The 22263-nt window shown below is 39.0% G+C and overlaps 1 protein-coding gene across 3 annotated transcripts in view; it reads left to right on the top strand.

The window, feature by feature from the left end:
- FBXO38 (F-box protein 38) overlaps positions 1-22263 on the top strand; it is a 40946-nt gene that overhangs the window by 626 nt on the left and 18057 nt on the right. For 2 of the 3 annotated variants that reach the window (XM_075131358.1, XM_048861960.2), the window contains exons 2-13: positions 3958-4146; positions 5441-5574; positions 9865-10028; positions 10518-10683; positions 12378-12515; positions 12980-13117; positions 13725-13818; positions 14348-14478; positions 14812-14982; positions 19620-19762; positions 20900-21104; positions 21628-21747. In XM_075131358.1, coding sequence (XP_074987459.1) covers positions 4019-4146; positions 5441-5574; positions 9865-10028; positions 10518-10683; positions 12378-12515; positions 12980-13117; positions 13725-13818; positions 14348-14478; positions 14812-14982; positions 19620-19762; positions 20900-21104; positions 21628-21747 — 1732 coding nt within the window. In that variant the 5' untranslated portion in view covers positions 3958-4018. Of the gene's footprint in view, positions 1-2334; positions 2402-3957; positions 4147-5440; positions 5575-9864; positions 10029-10517; positions 10684-12377; positions 12516-12979; positions 13118-13724; positions 13819-14347; positions 14479-14811; positions 14983-19619; positions 19763-20899; positions 21105-21627; positions 21748-22263 lie in introns of those variants that run through there. The other variant, XM_048861958.2, reaches the window with a different exon arrangement.

Below are 22263 nucleotides of genomic sequence, written 5' to 3'. Positions count from 1 at the left end.
CTGAGGCAGGTGGAGGTGCTTTCTAGTTACTGTCCCCTTTTTCTTGCTTTTTCTTCCTTGTTACTTCAAAGAAAGGGGGTTACATTTGAGTAATGTCTCATCACAGCAGAAAACAGGCCTGAAAAATAGTGATGTCTCTTCTAAAGTACCACCTGGAAAAGGTGGAAAAATCCACTTTTCTCAGAGACAGGATGCAATAGAAAACTAAGCTCCCACAAAATAAATTATAGGAGGATGTTTTCCCCTGTTCTCTCCCGCCCCCTGCAAAAAAAAAAAAAATCCCCAAGCAGCAGTCACATTAAATGTGACTATCAAAGATATAGTAGGAGATGGGGATTATCTGTCTTACATTGCTTTTTGCCTACTGCACTAAAAAAAATTTTACATTCTTTAGGATCACCTCACCCGATAACAGGAATGTCATAGTAGATAGCATGTGATTATTGTCTCAAGTGGTTCTTCTTAAGTAGTCCCTGGTGTCAGCACATATTTATTTGCTCCCCCTATCTTCCAGGTCAGTGCTATTATGTCTACTGATGAAACCAAGTTTTGCAATGCTCAGACTAGCAGTTTGATCTGGGTTGTATTCTGTTTTGCAAACTGTCAACAAAATTGACAGCTCATTGATTCCACAATTGCTGGTACAGTATTTTTGGAACTGCTCAGTTTGTTTTCCAAAAGGAGGCTAAGCTGACAGTTCTGGTTGTTACTAATCAAAACAGGAGTTTTCTAAACTTATCAAGTTGAACACAGAAGTCACTAATTGAGAATATAACACATCAAACCATTGTTCATGTAGGATCTTTTTTTTTACCTTACCTATATTAAATTGAGAAGAATAAAATTCTCTGCATTTTCTGCCTACTTTGTTTAAATATTAAAGGAATATGTATGGATTGTTTAGAAGTCAGTTGTTGTAAAACAGCAGAACTAAAATAGTGAGAATGTTAGTTTTAAAAACTTGTATGTAGAAACTTATTCCCTACGCTTATTTCTGGATACCCCACACACTGCTCTACGAAGATTACATAGTTCTGGGTGACGAGGCTTTTTCTGTCTCAGTGATGAGATCTAATTCAAAGCACAGTCATCACCAGAGAAAAGTCTGGAGCTGCTCATGTAGATTAACTCATACCTTTAGATTTTCTGCACTGGACTCCCACAAGTGGAGGTGGCTCTTTTACTTCTCTGTGGAGCTCTTCCCTGGTTTCCTCCTCCTCCACTTCAAACCACTGACTTACCTTCTACTTGACTTAAATCTTCCTTTTTATGTGTTATCTTATATCAGATGCTCTTTTTATCTTGAAATATCTTACTCTCTGTACAAAACTAAAATGTTTTCCATTCTCTGCTGCTGTCTGTCTGTCCTCCAACTGGAGGAGTATGGGGAAATTCACTTGGAATCCATATCGCACAGAGAAACTTTGATACCCATTTATAAAAATTTGTACCAAAGTCCCCCAGTGTCTCTGGATCCTATTTAGGAAATCTTGTCTTAAAGATGGGCTGGATGGCTCAGTTGGGATCTTGATCCTTGCTTATTGGTTGACGATAAAATATTTAGTTGGCCTGTGTGTTCCTCTTTTTATGGAGGTGTAAAGGGTGTGTGGTTTTGTGGGCCCGTGTGAGAACAGTACTGTGATCTTATAGTTACAGAGATGCTTATGTTTAGAAGGCTTTAAAAAAGGATCTTGTCACATTAAAATCATACAATTAAGGTAGATTTGTTACAAACAACCTTAATATTAATCTGACAGTTTTATAAACCTAATCTTCCTTGGTTATGTTATGTACTTACTACATGCATTAATCTACCAGGTTGGGCAAAATAAATAGAATAATCTCATTTCTTTATGGGCCTTTTCTAGTCAGTTTCATTCTCAGTCTTGTATGCTTGAACAATGCTGCAATATTTCAACTGAAAATATTGTAACTGATGAATATATAAACAAACATTTCTGTTGATGTTGGGATTTGTAAAAGCTAAGTTTTGTAAAATCTACAGTATATGTAGGGCCAGATATGACTTAACAGTATCTCTTGAGGGGAAGAAGGGTGGCATAACCTTGATGTGTGTTGTATGATTTCAAAATTTAGAATGCTGACAAATAAAACCTTTCCCCATCATTAGATCTGAGTGAAGTTCATAACGTTTTGAGGTTTTTTGTCAGATGCAAAACTTGCATTTGGTGAACACAATTTTTCTCTAATCTGTTATAAGATGCTCTTTATATGTCCATCAACCTGCCTTTGAAATATACTTACTTCAGGTTAGGACAGTTTATCAGAGCTATACCCTTCAGTCTTTTTTTTTATCTATTCTTCATCTACTAGTTGACCGAAGAAGGAAGAGAACCAAGATCAGTTAAATGAACTGGTTGTGAGCAGCTAAAGACCCTAGGTACTGGGAAAATAAAGAATGAGGGGAAATCATGTAATGTACTATTTGTATTGTGGCTATTGGTAGAATCACAGTAGAAATACAATATGTAGTTAAATGATAACATGTTTAACATCGACAATATATATAGTGTTTCGTAACATTAACCACAACATTTGCAACAGATGATTTTGATAACTTCATATTTTTACACTCTGTTTGTTGGTTGATGAATTTTAGTTTGTGGAAAACTGAAGAAAAATCTGTTGCATATTATGAAGCTAAGAAATGCATTTCCTACTAAACACTTCTTATCACAGGAAGTGATGAAAGTTGACACTTGACATGTTAGAGGACACACTCCACTTAAAATCTAGTCAGTTTACAAAAGTTAACTCAAAGTATTTTCATGTCCACCTGCCCTGAGTCTTCCTGCCAATTATTTGTTGTTCTACAATCATTTTCTTGTTGTGGGAAAGACCCCCACAAATAGTTTTGTATGAATTGAATTAAATTGAACAAAATAATCTTTCATAAAAATAATAATTTACCATCATGATCAGGAGAAAATATAGACCATCCAAAACTTGTGTGTATCACAGTTTTGGAGTCTTTCCACAATTTTTGTTGCAGTCTGGAAATTCTGAACTTTCATTACAAAAATGTTTTCATCTCTTGCTGTTGAAAGTTAAATCCATGACAGAGTTTATTGGTTTAACAATACTCTGTCAACGTAACTGTCCAGAAAACAGTCTTGAACTAAACAACATCAGTAGCAAGGATGTGAACTCTTCCTACCTCATGCCATTCATCTCTGTGAGCTGTCAACTTAATTAGAGTTATTAAACATGGTACTTTTTCTTTAAAACTAAACAAATTAATGCAAAAACTGCTAACATTTGGTTTGGATTATTTCAGTAGCAGAAAATGCAGCATCATTAACTCAGCCATATTGCACATTAGGTATAAAATTATGGTGAAACAACATTTACAGAAATATAGTAAGCTACAAATTTAACAGTGAAAATAGAGAGAGATTAAATGTATGCAACATTGCTGAGTTAAGAACTTTAAGCAAGATTGTAAGAGCCTTTCCTTTTTAGGACAGAATAATTTAATTTTGGATTGGACATAGTACACTGAAATGTGTCCACTTTGGTTAGTAATTTTCTGTATCTATTGTTCCATGAGCTGTCTTTGCTCATTGCTATGTGGGTGGCAATTGAAGAGACATTTTATTGTTTTCTAAGTTAGAGAAAGGTTACTACAGAAGTAACCTATAATTAAATTACTTGGATATGTACATAAGAGATCCAGGTGGTATTCTGTTTACTAATTTTACTTGGTTCAAAGGGACTTTCTAGTTAGTCTTCATTTGTTTGGCTGGAATTTTTTTCCAGCTTTATACACAAGGCAGATTGATTTATATCTTGCTAGAACAATCCTTCCACTTTTTAGTTGATCCATTTGCATAATGGCATTCTACAGTTAATTTTTAGTGGCAGATTTTGTTGAGTCCTTCTGTTTATATTTATGTTTATTACTCTCTATCCTTTCTCCCACTTTTTGTCTTTCAGTTGCACTGAATTTGTATAACATTGTGAAAATTGATCCTTTTAATCAGAAATCATTGCAAATATGGGGCCTCGACGGAAAAATGTGAAACCGTGCTGCATGAGTAGGGAAGTCTCTGAAACTACCAAACTAGATGAGCCAAAAGATTATATGAACCAGCTCTCACATGAAGTACTTTGCCATATCTTTAGGTAAGAAGCTGTATTTTTTGTCTCCCCATACCTTCCACTTTGGTATCTGTGAATAAAAATCAAATGACAGGCGTTCAGAAAATACTAGCTGTACCGCCGTTAGTTAGATGGGAATTAAATTTAGTCCTCAGTATTTGTGGATGAGGTTTTGCTGGACAATACAGAGGAAATGTATGGGATTTCTTTCTTGTGGAACTCTACCTTTATTTCTTTTGTTAAAACTAAGCACATAGGTGGCACTATATAAATAAGTTATCTCTCCAGAGAAACACGCTTCATATTCTTTGATATAGTCATGTACACTGAAAACTACCTTATGTGAAAATTGCTATTAGTATCATGTAGAAGCAAGCAAAAGGGCAGAGAAACGTTATATCTTTTATTTTTTATTTTTTAAGTTAAGTTTGACTAAAAAAAGTCTGCAAGTGTACACTGATGATAGATACAATATTCATTCTAAGGCAAATTATCTTTTTATACCTTGTAGATGCATGTCTAAAATTTGTTGCATAACTGTTTCACTCATACAGATTCCCTTACTGTTAGCGTTGCAATCTTGCCATTCAATCTTTCCTATATGTTTTAGGCATGATCGTGCTCCAGGGTGTGCAGCCATGCACTATAATGTCTCTGATAAATTCAATTACCGTGCATACATTACAAGTGATGCATGTCTGGGTATATTGAAGCAGCACTGACCCTGCCGCTGAGAGTTTTAGTCAAATGGTTCATTCCATTTAAAAAATAAATGGAATACTCTAACTAGAATTTTACAGATACTCTTAGACTTTGAATAATGTGGCTGGCATGTAAATATCTTGCTGACAAGTTTAAAATGTCCCACAGATTGCAAGTATGTTTGTGGGGCAGCTCCTACTAAACGGATCCCCATTTACAATGAACTAGAGAATTAAAATGCACACTTCAAAGGTAGAAAGTTTCCAGATCTCCGGGTATGGCAACTTTGCAAGATTTGGTCAGAAATGAAATAGGCTCCTACACGTACTAAAGTATCACGGAGTCTCCCTTCTCTACCTCAGACCCTTATGGACACGGCAAGGCCACTGTTCTGTTTTTTACCTTAAGTGCAGTGGCCCGCCTGATGAACAAATTGCTACCTCTTCTGCCTAGCCACATTACATAGGTTGCTACAGTACTATCTGAAAAATCTTATTTGAATCCATGCTAGATGTGAGGAACGTCTGGGTTTGTATAGTAATCCTCTGGATGTTCTTTGGTGTGAGAGAAAATGAATGAATGTCTTTGATGAACAGAGTTTCTTTCCATCCGAAAGGTACCTTCCCCTGCAGGATATCATGTGCATGGAATGCCTCTCCCGGAAGCTGAAGGAAGCGGTCACTCTGTACCTGAGAGTGGTGAAGGTTGTGGACCTCTGTGCAGGCCGCTGGTGGGAATATATGCCCACTGGTAAGAAGTACACTTCATTTGGGTATTATGTTAATATTGTATTGATGAGACCTAGCTGAGCTATGATATCATTTATACAGAGACATATGGGATGGGCTTTTCGAAAGCAGCCAAGAAAGGTGAGTGCTTACCTCTCGCTGACTTTCAGTGGTAGTTGGTGCCTTCCTCACTTCGGTACTTTTGAAAATCCCACCTGTATGTGTGTTGAATACTACAGTGATGAAAATGGGGCTGCTCCATAACAAGTTATGAATAATGTAGGTTTGTTGTAAGGGGGTTTAATGTATGCATACATGGGGCAGTTCAAGAAGAGGCTGTTTGCATGCTGGTAAGAAAGAGTACGACTTCATCTAGCTATCCATTTGCCAACTGTTCAAGGTCAATATAAGAGCCATTCACTTGGAGGTTCTACCTCCAACCCTTGCTTAGCTCACCCATTGAATTTGTCAGGGGTGGGAGGAGCAAGCATCTGAACAGTAAGACTTGCACTGGATTTAAAGATATACTCGTGGCTGGGGGGGAGGGGAAGGCAGGGGAAGGAGAGCTACGGTGACCGACACTCCAGAGGTTGCAGTGTCTGGGAAGTTAGACTTACAGGGGTTCCTGTCAGGAGGATATTGGGATAAGATATACATGTATACAGACTGTTTATTGTTTTTAAGTCCTGTTTCTCTTGTATTTTGTTCCTACTGTTATGACTAATCAGTACTTTGGTTAAGAAGGCTGTCTGATCACTGTATTTACCACTGGTCACAGATTCTTAAAGGGAAAAACCACAGGTACCAAAACCCTCAGACCTGCTGCTTTAGCACCGTTGATACATGGGGTCCTGCAGACCAGGGCCTCATCTAAGAGTGGGAGAATAATGGGATTCCCCTCAGGGGAAGGTAAATGGACAAGGCCTGACGCTCATGGAGGTGCACTCAGAGAGACCTGACAGAGGACAGAGATGCAGCTAGCCCTATAGTTTTGACAGCTTTGCCCTGGAGGATATAAAGGCAACAAAACATATAGGATATTAGTTCATAAAAGTTGGGGATGGAAACCATCTATTATATCATCTAATACCTTTTCTGGCATGGGAGGGCTGAGGATTTTTATTTTTTAAAAAAAAAGAAAAGGAGTACTTGTGGCACCTTAGAGACTAACAAATTTATTAGAGCATAAGCTTTTGTGAGCTACAGCTCACTTCGTTGGATGCATACAGTGGAAAATATAGTGGGGAGATTTTATATACACAGAGAACATGAAACAATGGGTGTTACCATACAGATTGTAACAAGAGTGATCAGAAAAGGTGAGCTATTACCAACAGGAGAGCGGGGGTAGGGGAAACCTTTTGTAGTGATAATCAAGGTGGGCCATTTCCAGCAGTTGACAAGGATAGTAGGAGGGAAAATAAACAAGAGGAAATAGTTTTACTTTGTGTAATGACACATCCACTCCCAGTCTTTATTCAAGCCTAAGTTAATTGTATCCAGTTTGCAAATTAATTCGAATTCAGCAGTCTCTCCTTGGAGTCTGTTTCTGAAGTTTTTTTTGTTGAAGAATTGCTACTTTTAGGTCTATAATCGAATGACCAAAGAGATTGAAGTGTTCTCTGACTGGTTTTTGAATGTTATAATTCTTGACATCTGATTTGTGTCCATTTATTCTTTTACATAGAGACTGTCCAGTTTGGCCAATGTACATGGCAGAGGGGCATTGCTGGCACATGATGGCATATATCACATAGGTAGATGTGCAGGTGAACGAGCCTCTGATAGTGTGGCTGATGTGATTAGGCCCTGTGATGGTGTCCCCTGAATAGATATGTGGACACAATTGGCAACGGGCTTTGTTGCAAGGATAGGTTTCTGGGTTAGTGTTTTTGTTGAGTATTTGCTTCAGGTTGGGGTGCTGTCTGTAAGCAAGGACTGACCTGTCTCCCAAGATCTGTGAGAGTATGGGTCATCCTTCAGATAGATTGTAGATCCTTGATGATGCGTTGGAGAGGTTTTAGTTGGGGGCTGAAGGTGATGGCTAGTGGCATTCTGTTATTTTCTTTGTTGGGCCTGTCCTGTAGTAGGTAACTTCTGGGTACTCTTCTGGCTCTCTGTCTGTTTCTTCACTTCAGCAGGTGGGTATTGTAGTTGTAAGAACGCTTGATAGAGATCTTGAGGGTGTTTGTCTCTATCTGAGGGGTTGGAGCAAATGTGGTTGTATCGTAGAGCTTGGCTGTAGACAATGGATCGTGTGGTGTGGTCAGGGTGAAAGCTGGAGGCATGTAGGTAAGTATAGCGGTCAGAAGGTTTCCGGTATAGGGTGGTGTTTATGTGACCATCGTTTATTAGCACCGTAGTGTCCAAGAAGTGGATCTCTTGTGTGGACTGGTCCAGGCTGAGGTTGATAGTGGGATGGAAATTGTTGAAATCATGGAGGAATTCCTCAAGGGCTTCTTTTCCATGGGTCCAGATACATACATAGATACATAGATATTAAGGTCAGAAGGGACCATTATGATCATCTAGTCTGACCTCCTGCACAAGGCAGGCCACAGAATCTCACCCACCCACTCCTACAATAAACCTCTCACCTATGTCTGAGCTATTGAAGTCCTCAAATCGTGGTTTAAAGACTTCAAGGAGCAGAGAATCCTCCAGCAAGTGACCCGTGCCCCATGCTACAGAGGAAGGCGAAAAACCTCCAGGGCCTCTTCCAATCTGCCCTGGAGGAAAATTCCTTCCTGACCCCAAATATGGCGATCAGCTGAACCCTGAGCATGTGGGCAAGATTCACCAGCCAGATACCCAGGAAAGAATTCTCTGTAGTAACTCAGATCCCATCCCATCACAGGCCATTGGGCCTATTTACCATGAATATTTAAATATCAATTAATTGGCAAAATCATGTTATCCCATCATACCATCTCCTCCATAAACTTATTGAGTTTAATCTTAAAGCCAGATAGGTCATTTGCCCCCACTGCTTCCCTTGGAAGGCTATTCCAAAACTTCACTCCTCTGATGGTTAGAAACCTTCGTCTAATTTCAAGTCCAAACTTCCCGATGACCAGTTTATATCCATTTGTTCTTGTGTCCACATTGGTACTAAGCTTAAATACTCACAATGTCACACACTCAGACCCTGATCCAGAAAGTAGCATAAGCATCTGCCTAACTGCAAGTACACGAATAACCCATGTCATTAGGACTATTCATGTGCTTAAAATCAAACATATGCATATATGCTTTAAGAACAGGAGTACTTGTGGCACCTTAGAGACTAACAAATTTATTTGGGCATAAGCTTTCGTGGGCCTAAGGTGCCACAAGTACTCCTCTTCTTTTTGTGGATATAGACTAACACGGCTGCTACTCTGAAACCTTATATGCTTTGTATGACTGGGGCCTAAGTCTCTGGCGAAGCACAGTTTTTTCCTGACTCCTACCCAAGTCTTAAACATCAGAGGTGAAACCTTTGCCCCTTTGAAGTCAATTGCAAAATTCCCATTTACATCAATAGATCCAGGATTACACCCCAGGTCTTCTTATCCCTATGCCTGTACCTTAACTACAAGGTTATCCTTCACAACACACTTATGCCCTTCCCCTACCAGAGAAAAAAGGTTCTTTGTAAATATCAAATTGTGCTTCTTAGGTGCCAGATAATGATTTAGAAGTATATAGTGCCACGTGTCTCGTTTTTAAAAATATTTCTGACATTGTTATTCCTACACGTATATAGATTTCAGTAGAAAAAGTTTTTTTCCAGAATGCTATAAATTATTATGTCCGTGTGAACAGGAAGCAATTAGGTTCAGTGCAAGTTCAGATTCTACTCCACCTTTTTCCTTCACCGTTCTCCATCATAGGTTCCAGTGCCTGGGGTTTAATATACACGAAACTGGATAATTTTACAGCACGTTCTGATCAGCTGTGTAGGGGACATTAAGTAAAGTTTAAAGCTCCAGTGAATTCTCAACAGCAGTTACAAAAGCTGGCATATGAGTTCTCAGAGCATGTTACTGTTCAGATGATGAAGATGTCATCAGTGTAGCGCAAGTAGTGTAGGGGCATTAGAGGACGAGAGTTGAGGAAGCGTTGTTCTAAGTCAGCCTTAAAATGTTGGCATACTGTGGGGCCATGCGGGTACCCATAGCAGTGCCGCTGATTTCGAGGTATACATTGAAGGTATACATTTTTGTTATACACAGAGAATTGCAGCATAAGTTCTGTCTGTTTACTGTCACATGGTTACTGCTACATGTTTACTGTCACAAAACATTCAAAACTTGTGTCCTCCTCATAGGTTTCACTGATTCCAGTTTCCTAACGTTGCTGAGGAAGATGCCAGACATTGAACAACTCTATGGTCTTCACCCCAGGTATCTTGAAAGGCGCAGAGTCCGTGGCCATGAAGCTTTCAGCATTCCTGGAGTGCTAGAGGCCTTGCAGGCCTGCCCAAATCTGCTGGTAAGTGTGCAGGTTCAAAAGATAAATGCCTTTCATCAGTTGATATTATGATCCTTGATAAGGCTGCAGAGGAAATAGATGGTTGGGATTAATTAACACAATTAATGATGTAACTTCTTGCTTGGATGCAGTACTGTTGTGCATTTAATCTTTGTCTTGCATTGATGGCAGCTGAAGTAAACGTTTACAAAATGTGTTGCTAGTTTACAAATGGGTGCTGTTTTTTTGTAGTCACTTCAATGGGAGTTACAGGTGCTCAGCATTTCTCAAGATCAGGCCATTAGTTACAGCAGTATTGCAGCTAATTAAGTAGTTTCCTATGACCACTTCTGCTTTTAAGGCAAATGGTTCTGCAAATGTCAAGGGAATTCGTGCATTGCCTCAAGCTCTGAGCATTACCGAGAAGTTTGCTTGGTTAAGAGAAATATTATTTCTGCTTAATATGGTAATTGGAGCCTTGCCTTTGCTTATTATTGTACTTTTATCCAGGGTGTTGAGACCTCTCATTTGGAGCTGGTGGAAGCCATTTGGACATACATGCCACAAGTTCATATTTTAGGGAAGTTTCGTAATCGTAATGGTGCTTTTCCAATCCCGCCCGAAAACAAACTGAAAATTCCTATAGGAGCTAAAATTCAGACGTTGCACTTAGTAGGTAAGAGTTTATTGGTGAGTAGTTTCCTTAGATACAAATGAACTTAAAAGATTTGAAATGCTGCATAATCTGGAACCTATATTTGACTCTAGGACAAGCAGAGTTCCAGAACGCAAACTCCGGTGTGACTGTGTTGACAGATGGTGGTGAATTCCCAGTTCAAGAGCCCATAATTTTTGAAGTGTTCCATTTGCTCTTGGGGCACAATCTGTAGAGATGGGTGTAAGTGCCCCCCATCAAAGTCAAAATCATTTGCCCTGAGAGATGTGTTGTTAGACCCTAAAAATCATGGACTGATTAGAGACACTGGATTAATGGTTTATTACAACAATCTATAACCCACTTGCAATCCCTACCCTCCTGCTTTTCCCCCACCCCTCATGACTGGAAGGGTGTTAACAGGCCACGTCACTTGTATGGTCCCTTGAAATATGTGTTAACTACTTATGCTAAATAATCTGTTCCATCTTGAATTTAGCTGTGACCACTCTGAGGGCTTGTCTACACTTACAGTGGCAATGCTACAGCCTTTTAACACATCAGTGAAGATGCTACTTAGGCTGACACTAGGGCTTCTCCTGTTGGTGCAGGTCAAGGATCAGCAATCTTTGGCACGCGTCCCAGGGTAAGCCCCCTGGCTGGCTGGGCCAGTTTGTTTACCTGCTGCGTCTGCAGGTTCGGCCGATTGCAGCTCCCACTGGCTGCGGTTCACTGTCCCAGGCCAATGGGGGCTGCAGGAAGCGGCAGCCAGCACAGCCCTCGGGCCACACCGCTTCCTGCAGCCCCATTGGCCTGGAGCGGCAAACTGCGGCCACCGGGAGCCGCAATCGGCCGAACCTGCAGACGCAGCAGGTAAACAAACTGGCCCGGCCCACCAGGGGCCTTACCCTAGCGGGCCGCGTGCCAAAGGTTGCCAATCCCTGGTGTAGGTAATCCACTTCCCTGAAAGGCAGTAGTTACATCAACCAGAGAAGCCCTCCCATCAACATAGTGCTGTCTACACTGGGAGTTAGGTCGGTATAACTGCGTCGCTCAGGGGGTTGATATTCCGCACCGCTGAGTGACGTAGTTATATCGACATAAGTTGCTTGTGTAGACACAGCCTGAGGAAGTTTCCCAGACCTGAAGAAGAGCTCTGTGTAAGCTCAAAAGCTTGTCTCTCAGCAACAGAAGTTGGTCCAATAAACCTCACCCGTCTGGTTTCTTTAATTACCCCGAGCCCTGGTCTACTCTATAGAGTTAGGTTGGTGCAAGGCAGCTTGTATTGACCTAACTCTGTAAGTGTTTATACTAAAATTTCGCTCCTGCTGACGTAATTTGCGCACTACATCAACTTAATAACTCCACCTCCCATGAGAGGTGTAGAGTCAATATTGATGTAGTTAGGTTGACACAATGTCATTATAGACACTGCATTGCTTACCTTGACCATTACTGGCTTTCAGAAGCTGTCCCACACTGCCAGTTCAGACAGTGCAAGCGCTCCTGGTGAGGACGGGCACAGCCGACACAAGGAGCAAAGCGTAGACACGCACAAGCGATGTAATTACTGCGGCAACTGTATGCCAACCTAACTTAGGTTGACTTAATTTTGTAGTGTAGACGTGCCCAGAGATTCATTCTACAGTATATGTCTGAAAGTTTGTTTAATGTGGGACCTGATTTGGTTTTTTGTTGTTGTTCCTGTATTTTAGGGGTAAATGTCCCTGAAATTCCTTGTATCCCAATGCTGAGGCATCTTTATTTGAAGTGGGTGAGGCTCACCAAACCACAGCCCTTTAAAGATTTCCTTTGTATCAGCTTACGCACTTTTGTCATGAGGAACTGTGCAGGTAAGGTGTGCATCTATATTGGAAAAAACTAGTACCTGTACTAGGGATATTGTAACTGCATTCGTGCTAGACTACCAAAGGGCACTAGCTCAGAACATGATGGTAAAAATGCCTGAAACCTGTCTACCGTAGCACTTACACCTGTACAGCTGCACCATTGCTAGCAGTTGCTGTAGTAAGGTTACTAAGTTTACTAATGCAGATAAGATCTTGGGATTGCCCATCATGCAGTACTCCAGAAGCAATCAAAGGCTTTATTTCACTTTTGATATTGAGGAAAAAGTTCTCCTATGCTGTATTGCGTTGTTACATTAATAGAACACCTCTAGTTCTTAGTTCTGATAACTTGCTGAACTGAACGGGTGCAAATAGGCGTATCTGATGGCTGCATTATTTGAATGATGTATTAAATAAGCAACCTTCTGTGTATATGTTCCCTATCGGAAGATTTTTTTTCTCTGCAGGACCCACAAATTCTCTGAAATATGTCCCCTTAGTGACGGGTTTGGCTTCTGCCCGAAACCTGGAGCATTTAGAACTGGTTCGAGTTCCTTTTCTTGGAGGACTTATCCAGCATGTTGTAGAAGATAGCTGGAGATCAGGTATACAACTTCCTACTGCCCTGAAGAATAGAACAAAATTACCTCTGGCATCTCATGGGTACCGATCTTATTCTACAGTTTGTTCTTTAATTAGTATGCTTTTAGCCATGTTGAAAGGGTGTTAATAATGGGACTTTTATTTTTGGGTATTGTTTTAATCTTCTGTATATAACTATATGCTTTAGTGACACATTTTTGTATACTAATACTGAAAACAAATAAAAGCTAAGTTAAATTGAAGTTCTATATTTCTATAACAATGGAAACTATTAAAGAATTGCTACCTTTTGACATTCCAACCAAATGTCAATCTTTACTGTCATTTCACTTTCTAGAGGGTGGAACTGGCAGGAGTAATTTGAAGGAAGGTCACTTTTAATTTAAAAAAAATAGCTTCTTGGTAAACTTCTGTTGTGGTAGTCAGGGCTACCTCCTACCAGTAGGTGTCAACGTAAAGAAGCTTATATTAATTTTCTTTAAAATGGCATGTATTCTTGTTGTTAATTGCAATTCTGCATTCGTAAAATAACACCAGGAAAGTGAGTAATGTTTTAATGCCACAACCCATTGACTAAAGTGAAATTTTGCTTTTCTTTCCCATTATCAGGTGGTTTTAGGAATTTGCACACTATAGTTTTGGGAGCTTGCAAGAATGCTCTTGAAGTGGATCTTGGCTACCTCATCATAACTGCTGCACGAAGGTACTTGCCTTCCCCAGCCATTGTCTTTCCTTTCTGGTTTCTCTCTCTTCAAATCACAGTTGTTTAGGTAATTTAATAAATTCCCAGTGTTTGAAGAACAAGAAGTTTTAAATGTTCAAGAGAAAAGCCATGTGAACTTTTACAATCTATAACAAGAATATCAAATGGCTAGAGGAAAGGACTGGGAATTACCATGCCTGGATTCTGTTGTTAGGTCTGTCACTGACTTGTTCTGTGGTCTGAGCCAAGTTACTGCACTTTGTCATCTGTAAAATGAGTATAACAGTATTTTTCTAGCAAGTGTGTATGAGGCTTAATTGGTATTTATAAATTGTGTGGAGTTCCTCATTGCTGCATAACTGCAAAATACTGAAGGATGCAGGTATCCACTGGATTTCACCATTGTCAAGTAAATGTTTTCATTTTACTGCCTAGAGTGGAACAGAGGCATTCACTCGGATGTTTTCTGCACTAAACAGTGCTTTGTTGCATCTGACCTTGAATGTGAACTGTACTTGATTGCTTTTAGGTTGCATGAAGTGCGAATTCAACCTTCCCTGACCAAAGATGGTGTCTTTTCTGCACTGAAGATGGCAGAACTGGAGTTCCCACAGTTTGAAACCCTTCATCTGGGATATGTTGATGAGTTTTTGCTACAATGTATGCACATTTTTGAAAAAAATTCTTAAATTACCTGCTGAGGGTTAGGATAGTGCAAATTGATAGTTTTGGTGTATTTTTCTAAGACTTGCTTTTAAAAGAATATAAATAATTATTGCTCTTGAATCTGGTGACGTTTAGTCAAGTATGATTTTTCTGTACCCCCTGAAACTTCCATTGTAACTGGGACAGAGACTTTGCTTTGTCTAATGAAAATAATACTCTGGTCTTTGTGTCAAATGGGATTACAGTATGGGACTCAGAAAAAGCTTATTGAAAGGCTGCAACTTCTGAAGCAGCAGATTGCTGAAATCTTCTGTTGTCTTTCTTTAGGCAAAATGACTAATGGGGACTTGGTAAAATATGGCTTGGCTGATGTCGTTGAAAATCCAGGAATCATCACAGACATTGGAATGAAAGCTGTAAATGAAGTATTCTCTTGCATCAAGTATCTGGTCGTGTACAACTGCCCACATCTGCACAACCCAAACAATTGGATCACAGGTATTGAATGCTTTTGGAATGCTGGAGATACAATGTGAATACCTCACATCAGGATGAAGATTTCTACTTAAACTCCTTTCAGTAAATGAACATCATAATCCTGCAATTTAAGGAAACATCTGAGACCAAGAAATGGTCTATTTTTTTTTTTAAAGATTTGGTAGTTGAGGGCATGCCTTCTGTGTGTGTGTGCGTGTGTGTATATATATAATATATATACACACAAGCAGAATATTGTTAATTTGCACTGTAGATTGGGGTAATAGTTAGGAATTATTGATGTTTGCAAATTAGTAAGTGAGAAATATAGTGGAATAGTGCATCATATAAAATTATGATGTACCCATTTAATAAAGTTAGTCCAATTTAAAAGTTTTCATGATAATTCATTGTGCTTGAATTCTGACTTTTTAGGACCAGGTCTGATGATGAGAGTGTATTTTCGTGTCTATCGCTGATTCTACTCTGGTCCCCTTTCCTGAGAGTTGCTAAAAGTGCAAATTAGTGCTAATTACGATAGTGATTCCTGTGATGCGAATGCTTGTCTGTTATGAGCTAGACCGAGACTACAAATGCTTTTCATACAGGTTGTGAACAGCAGGATGGATTTAAATCACTAGTCAGGAAGGCTCCATTTAATCATGGATTTATACATAAAAGTGCATTCTTGTTGGTTGTTATAACCTTAATACATATTCCTCACAATTCAGAGATAGATGTAGGTTTCATTTTTAGAAGGTACACTACATTTTTAAGTGATTTATTTTGAAAACTTTTCAGATTAGTTTTACAGCTATATCAGAAAATGAATGGTTGTTTGGTTGTTTCATTTGCCAAAGGTAATTGAAGCAGATATTTATGAAGTCATTGGGAGGTGAACTATCTCCAATTCAAAAGGTTAATCATTAATATTTGGAGGATTTTCTTGCCATGCAGTATTAGGAGGAGAACATCACCAGACAGACATTTAAATTGTTTTATTTAACTAAAACAACAACGTTATGTAGTCTGGATTTTTTCTTCAACAGCAAACATATAATATTTTAACAAAACAAGCATATGAATTTTTGAATTTAGTTAAACATTCACATTTTTTAAAATCATGTTTGTTTTTGTTAAAATTGTTTTTAACTAAAATAGTTAAATGAAATATTAAAAAAAAAATTAAATCGACTATGTCAGCCAGGTCAACATGAGAAACTTAAAATACTGGCTTCTGCAGCTAACTCAGTTAAAATACTGGCTTCTGCAGTTAACTCAGAAAACTGTCGTTTTCACCTTCATCTTCCTGTTTGTTCATAAGCTGGAAAAGAAAAACAAGGTTTCCTGCTTTTTCAGGTCCCAAACGATTTCTCAATTTGGAATGAATTAGTCCAAAGGAAGAAAATATTGTTTCTACACCGGCAGAAGAAGCTACTGCTGTGAAAAGTGAGATTATCACTTCAACAGTCTCTGAATCCAAGTGCTTAAGTGACTTCCACCAGTTCCCTGGTGTGACTTTCTTTAAAACATCATCAGCAAACATGTATTTCTTGAATGGTTCACCCTTAGCTCTGAAGTTTATTATAGCTGGCATTATGGAGGGATGATTGCTGGATGTCCATGTCATAGCCATCTCCTCCTCTTCAGCGGTTAAGGTTCCACCTTCGTACCAAGTATTGAGAATATTTGCAAGAAAATGAGCTGGAGATAGTGCTTATCCCATTTGTTTTTTTAATGCTTGTAACTTAACTCTGTCATTGCATATTTCTCTTTTTAACATCTCACTCAGCTTCTTCCAAATTTCAACAGCATCAGCAATAAAACAGCTATTTCCCTGAGTTTTGTTCAAGGCTACAGAAATAGGCTTCCAGGTACTCAGCATGTGTTCACCATTTCTCTTAAGCCCAATGTTGAGAACTTTGGCTGTGACAGGGCTATCTATTTTTTCATGATTTTGTTCACAAACTGTCATCAGATTCAGCCAGTTCTTGATATAGTGCTCAAAACAGTCCACTGCTGAGTTCCATCGCACGTCTTGTGGGAGAGTTAGCTTGGTTCCTCCCACTTTTTTCAGAGCAACTGCTGCAAAGTGGTTGTTACAGAAGTATTTTGCAATTTCAATAACATTAACCTTTATTTCTGGAACACCGAAGTCTTTGGGTAGGATGTGCATCAAATGAGCACTGCAACCGTATGTTATGAGCTTGGGACTCTCTTCACTCTTCTAAACTTCTTCTTATCTTAGATACGTTTGCAGCCCTGTCTGTGACCAAGCTGCATACTAGACATTTGAATTTTTTTTCAGTTTGTTATAGCTTTTACTACTACTTCTTGTAAATATTCTGCTGTGTGTGCATTTCCTGAAGTATCAATTGTTTCTGTACCCGTTGTCACACAAGCACATACAACAGGATCATTGTGGACATTGCTCCACCCATCAAGACTCAGGCTAACAATTTTACCCTCTAGACCTTTTGCACACTGCTAAGTTTCTCTTTCATACACTTTATCCAGCAATTTGCTTGCGACATCTGCTCTGTTGGGTGGACTGTATCCTGGTCTTAATGACTGAACCATATTAATGAAGTGTGGGTTTTCAATCATACGGAAAGGAGAGTTCGTTGCATAAACAAATGGGTCAATTTTTTCATCTATTATCTCTTTTTGTAATCTGCTGGTTCTTCTCACAAACTTATCTATGGTTGTTTCTGGATGATGGAGATTTTTTTTTTCTTTTTGCTACAGGTGGTATACTGTGGCTATGTGAGAGAAACACTATCATTGGCAGATAACTCTGAAACTATAGAAAATGATGGTGATCTTGAAGGTGGATAGTCGTCAGAATCCTGTATGTTGAGGATGGATTCTCCTAAACAAAATAAGTCAATGCCATTATTTAATTATTATTACCATACTGCTCATTTAGTATTACTCATTGCATTCATTGACACTCAGTACTACTTTAAAGGTGAAATTTTAGAAGGAAGATCAGCCTATTTCAGCTATTTATTTTGTATCAGAACTGCATCTAAAATGATAGTACCATAGAGTAACAACTATATTTTTTGCTCAAATATGAGAATTCAAGAATAGTCCAGAAGGAAGACAGGTAGTCCTTAAGAAAGAAGTATGAAATAAAAAAGTTTACCAACCTGAAAATCCTGCATGTTCAGACATGTTCCTTTCATCATCTTCAATGCAGCTTCCTCCTGAGAAGGAACACTTCTCATGATATTGTTTCATTTGGGAAACCAGGCCTTTCATTTCTTTGTTGCACTGTTTGCATTTTGCAAGCATGCCTGTCTTACCCACAGATAGAGGAACTTCATTAAAATATTCCCAAACTGGGTCTTTTACGGCCTGCTGCCATTATAGGTTTTCCCTTCTAGTGAGAGAATGATGTGGTAGATCTCAAATCAATAAAGGCTACACTCAGAAAGACCTCAAGACTTCTGGAATATGCTGCTCAAACAGTTTGATTTTTGTTTCTACTGCCTGTCCCCCCCTTCTCACATTTATCTCCAGACTTGTTCTCCTTGTCCAGATCTATTCTGTCCCCAACAATCTTCTGTTCATTGAACTTTTTGAAACTTTGCACTTTTAGAGAGCGGTAAAGGATGGACTCTGTGTACTCAAATTTGCAGAGGGAAAATAGGGTGAGGTCTGTTACTTCTCACCTCAATATATTTATTTATTTATTTATTTATTTAAAAACCATTTTTTGCTGTTAACAAACATGTTATCTCTGGAGAGACAAATCCACAGTTTGAGAACTGCAAAACTAAGCATCTCTGATGGTATCTTCTAGACTGAGCACTGAGTCCCATTGGTTAGATAGAAAGATTAACCTAAATAATCTATACCAGGGATCAGGAAACTTTGGCACGCAGCTTGTCAGGGAAAGTCATTGGCGGGCCAGGCCAGTTTGTTTACCTGCAGCGTCCGCAAGTTTGGCCAGTTGCAGCTCCCACCAGCCAATGTGGGCTGCAGGAAGCAGCGTGGGCCGAGGGATGTGCTGGCTGCCGCTTTCCATTGATCTACACAGAAGCCCCTGGAACTCCATAAGATTGGGTCCCTAATCCATGAACTATTGGAACTCATTTACAAAACTTTTCTTAAACAGTACATGAATATATTGTCTCATACTATAGAATTAGAATTTATAATCCCTATTCCATGATGAGATATCTTTGAGCTAGAAGGTATCTTATTAAAACTATCTTTAGATAGCTTTTTTCCTCAAAAAGCATTTTATCAAAAAAATCTAATTTTTTTTTATTTTTGATTTTTTTTTAAATCATTGATTTTTATCCACCCTGGTGAACAGTCGTTATAGATGTGGACTGTATTCAGACTGGTTACAGAATGAAGAAAGTAACAGTTAGCAGACATCAGAATTACTCCTTTCCCCAGTCGTCATTTTAAAACACGGGTAGGGCAAAGACAGAGAGAGAGAGCCCTAATAATGATGGAAGGTTTTCCATAATTCTGCTAACTATTCTGTCCTACTATAAACAAATACGGAGATGCAGAAATTTGGAACCCCGATGCTGATAAACTGTCATAGTGGTGGTAATGGAAGGCTTAACCGTCTCAAATCTGCAAAAGTTCTAATAGGAGATAAAAGAGGAGCATATATCTCTCTCCTTCCACAGACCATTCAAGATGGACCCGGCTAGTTGACCTCACCCTGGTGCGATGCCATGCAATAAAGCTAGATTCTTTTAGTCAGTTCATTGAATTACTGCCAAGTTTGGAGTTTATCTCTCTGGACCAGATGTTCCGGGAACCTCCTAAGGTAAGTTTTTCTGTGTGTAGTTTGAGGTTTGGTTGTTTTTTTTGTTTTTTGTTTGTTTTTTTATTGTTGCTAGGGCATCTGAAATATACCAGAGTTCTGTTAAGGTACATGCTTTTTATAGTTATAATTAATTAAATAGTTCTGTGTGTGACTTAGGAATACAATGATTGCTATGAAAGATGTTTTTCTAAAAGATATGCTCTGAAGTTCTATGGCCTATGTTATGCAGGTCAAACTAGAGTATCACAGTTTTCCCTGCTAGCTTTATGATCTATGAATCTGTGATATGCAATGAAGAACAATTGTATCCATTTGCAGACAGCAGTAGTGGTGGAATGTGGTACTAATGATTAAATATTTTGTTGTCCTCAGAAAAAAAGGTTTAGATGTACTGTCCATATTTTTACTAGGGTTTTCATTGCTATTTTGGTTTTGCCTCTTTTTTTTTTTTGCATGAGACTTATTTTTGTATTGAGAGAATTACACATTGTACTAAGTATTCTTATGATTTTGCAGCATGGTAAAATTGTGGTACTATTTCTTCATGAATGTGAATACTTTCATATATGGATTCTCTGATTTTTGTCTCCCCTCCTCATTCCCGCCACCACAAACTGTTAAATATCTTCTTATAACAATGTTCACAACTGTGGCAATATACTAAATACTTCTTAATGAGATGATTATTCCAGAAACCTTTATCACATATGTTTTTGTTTTTTTACTAGAAAATCAAGAATAGTATCATTTTAATATCTGTCCTCTGTCTAGGGCCTATCCTGCTCTGGAAAGGAAATACAAACTCTTCTGCTAGATTTTCTTTCATTTCTAGCTTCTCTGATCCTATGACCTATGCATTACAACTTTTTACCATAAGAGTGTACTATTGCGCTTTACATTTTTAATGCCAGTTTGAAAGAGGAAAGGGAAGGGGTATAAATTTGACAACCAAATATGCAATCTGTGCAATGTAAGTACAGCAAGTTTTGTGAGCAGATCCTTCCCCATATCTACACATATACTACCCAACGACAAATATAACAGTATCAATACAATGGTTTTGTATCAATGTTATGATACATTGTGGCAATTTGACATCAGTAATTTAGAATCTTTTTGTGTTTTTGTTTATTTCAGGGCTGTGCTCGTGTGGGCCTGAGTGCTGGCACAGGGATTGGAGTTTCATCTGCCCTAGTCAGTAATCAGAACTCCAACAATGATAACGACAACAACAACAACCCCAACATCCATCACAACAACCATCAACACCCAAATGACCAGAACGAGGAGAACGAGCTGCGGCAAGATGGGCAGGTGGAAGAGCAGCAGATTGCAGCCGAGGGTAACCACTGATCTTTTGTGAGCCTCTGAAAGAAATGGTCTTATTTTGCATTGCCATTTGCACAGGACTGTAGGCAAAAAGTGAATGTGTATTGTATTTGAGCTCACTTGGTCAGGGTTAGGATTGCATCACGTTACTTTGTAGCATACCATCCAGTGAAATGGTACAGATGTTTTGGGGAAAGCAGCATAAAGGCCTCAACCAGATGAACTTGTCATGGTAATGCAAGGAACCTTTTCAGGAAGAAAAATGGAGAATCCTGAAGGAGCCACTTCCTTCAGCAAAACCAAGAGTATAGAATTGGACCCAAATCCCCTAGAAGTTACAGAACCAATAATCTCTGAGAGGCTTCAGCATGACTCAGTGAGGAAATAAGGCAGCTACTGTTAGTGATATTACAGCACTGCGGTGCCTCTCTGTGACTTCAGTGTGATTATTACTGGAAATACTTCTACATATATTGAGCTATGTGCTTTGGCTTCTTTTTCTTGATGGTTGATTTTAATTGTCTCGATCTTTTCAGCACTGAATGATATGGAGGAAGTGGCACAGGATGATGGAGTGGCTGCAGGGGACAATCAGAATGAGGCCTCTGCTCATAATCCAGCAGTTATTCCTATGGATGTTGATGAGGAGCAAGCAGGTAATTCTGATCCTGGAAAGTAATCATTACTTCAAGATCCTTCGAGTTGCAAGATTCGTTAGCTCAGTGTGACTCTATTCTGACTTGACTTTTGTTCAGCTAGGACATGTGAGACATTTGAATTAATAGCTCTGGTATGGTGGGATACTGCAAAGAAACTTGTGATTTAAAGTCTGTTCTACAGTCCCCACTTTTCTGCAGTTGATTTGGTGCAGGATTATGCTTCTAAGGCCTAATTTTCATACTGCAGTTAATGAGAGGGTCAGAAGGTATGAATATTCTTAGCTTGCTTTGCCTTGTTCCAGCCCTTGCATTTATGGTCTCCCTCCTCCCACTGCAGTTCATGGACTCCTCCCCTTTGGTTGTGTTGTAGCCAGAGCATCTTGTATAAGCACTAATTTAAGTTGCATTAATGAGTCGCATCAGACAGTCTCAGTTACTGATGCCAGCCATTTGCTTTACAGCACACTGCACTGTAGATATGTCAACAGCTTAAAACAAAACCATGGTGTCTGG

The sequence above is a fragment of the Caretta caretta genome, chromosome 8, assembly GCF_965140235.1.
Source record: "Caretta caretta isolate rCarCar2 chromosome 8, rCarCar1.hap1, whole genome shotgun sequence".
In the NCBI taxonomy this organism is placed as follows: Eukaryota; Metazoa; Chordata; order Testudines; family Cheloniidae; genus Caretta; species Caretta caretta.
The sequence above is the reverse complement of the archived record's forward strand: the minus strand, read 5'-3'. Positions and strand labels throughout refer to the sequence as shown.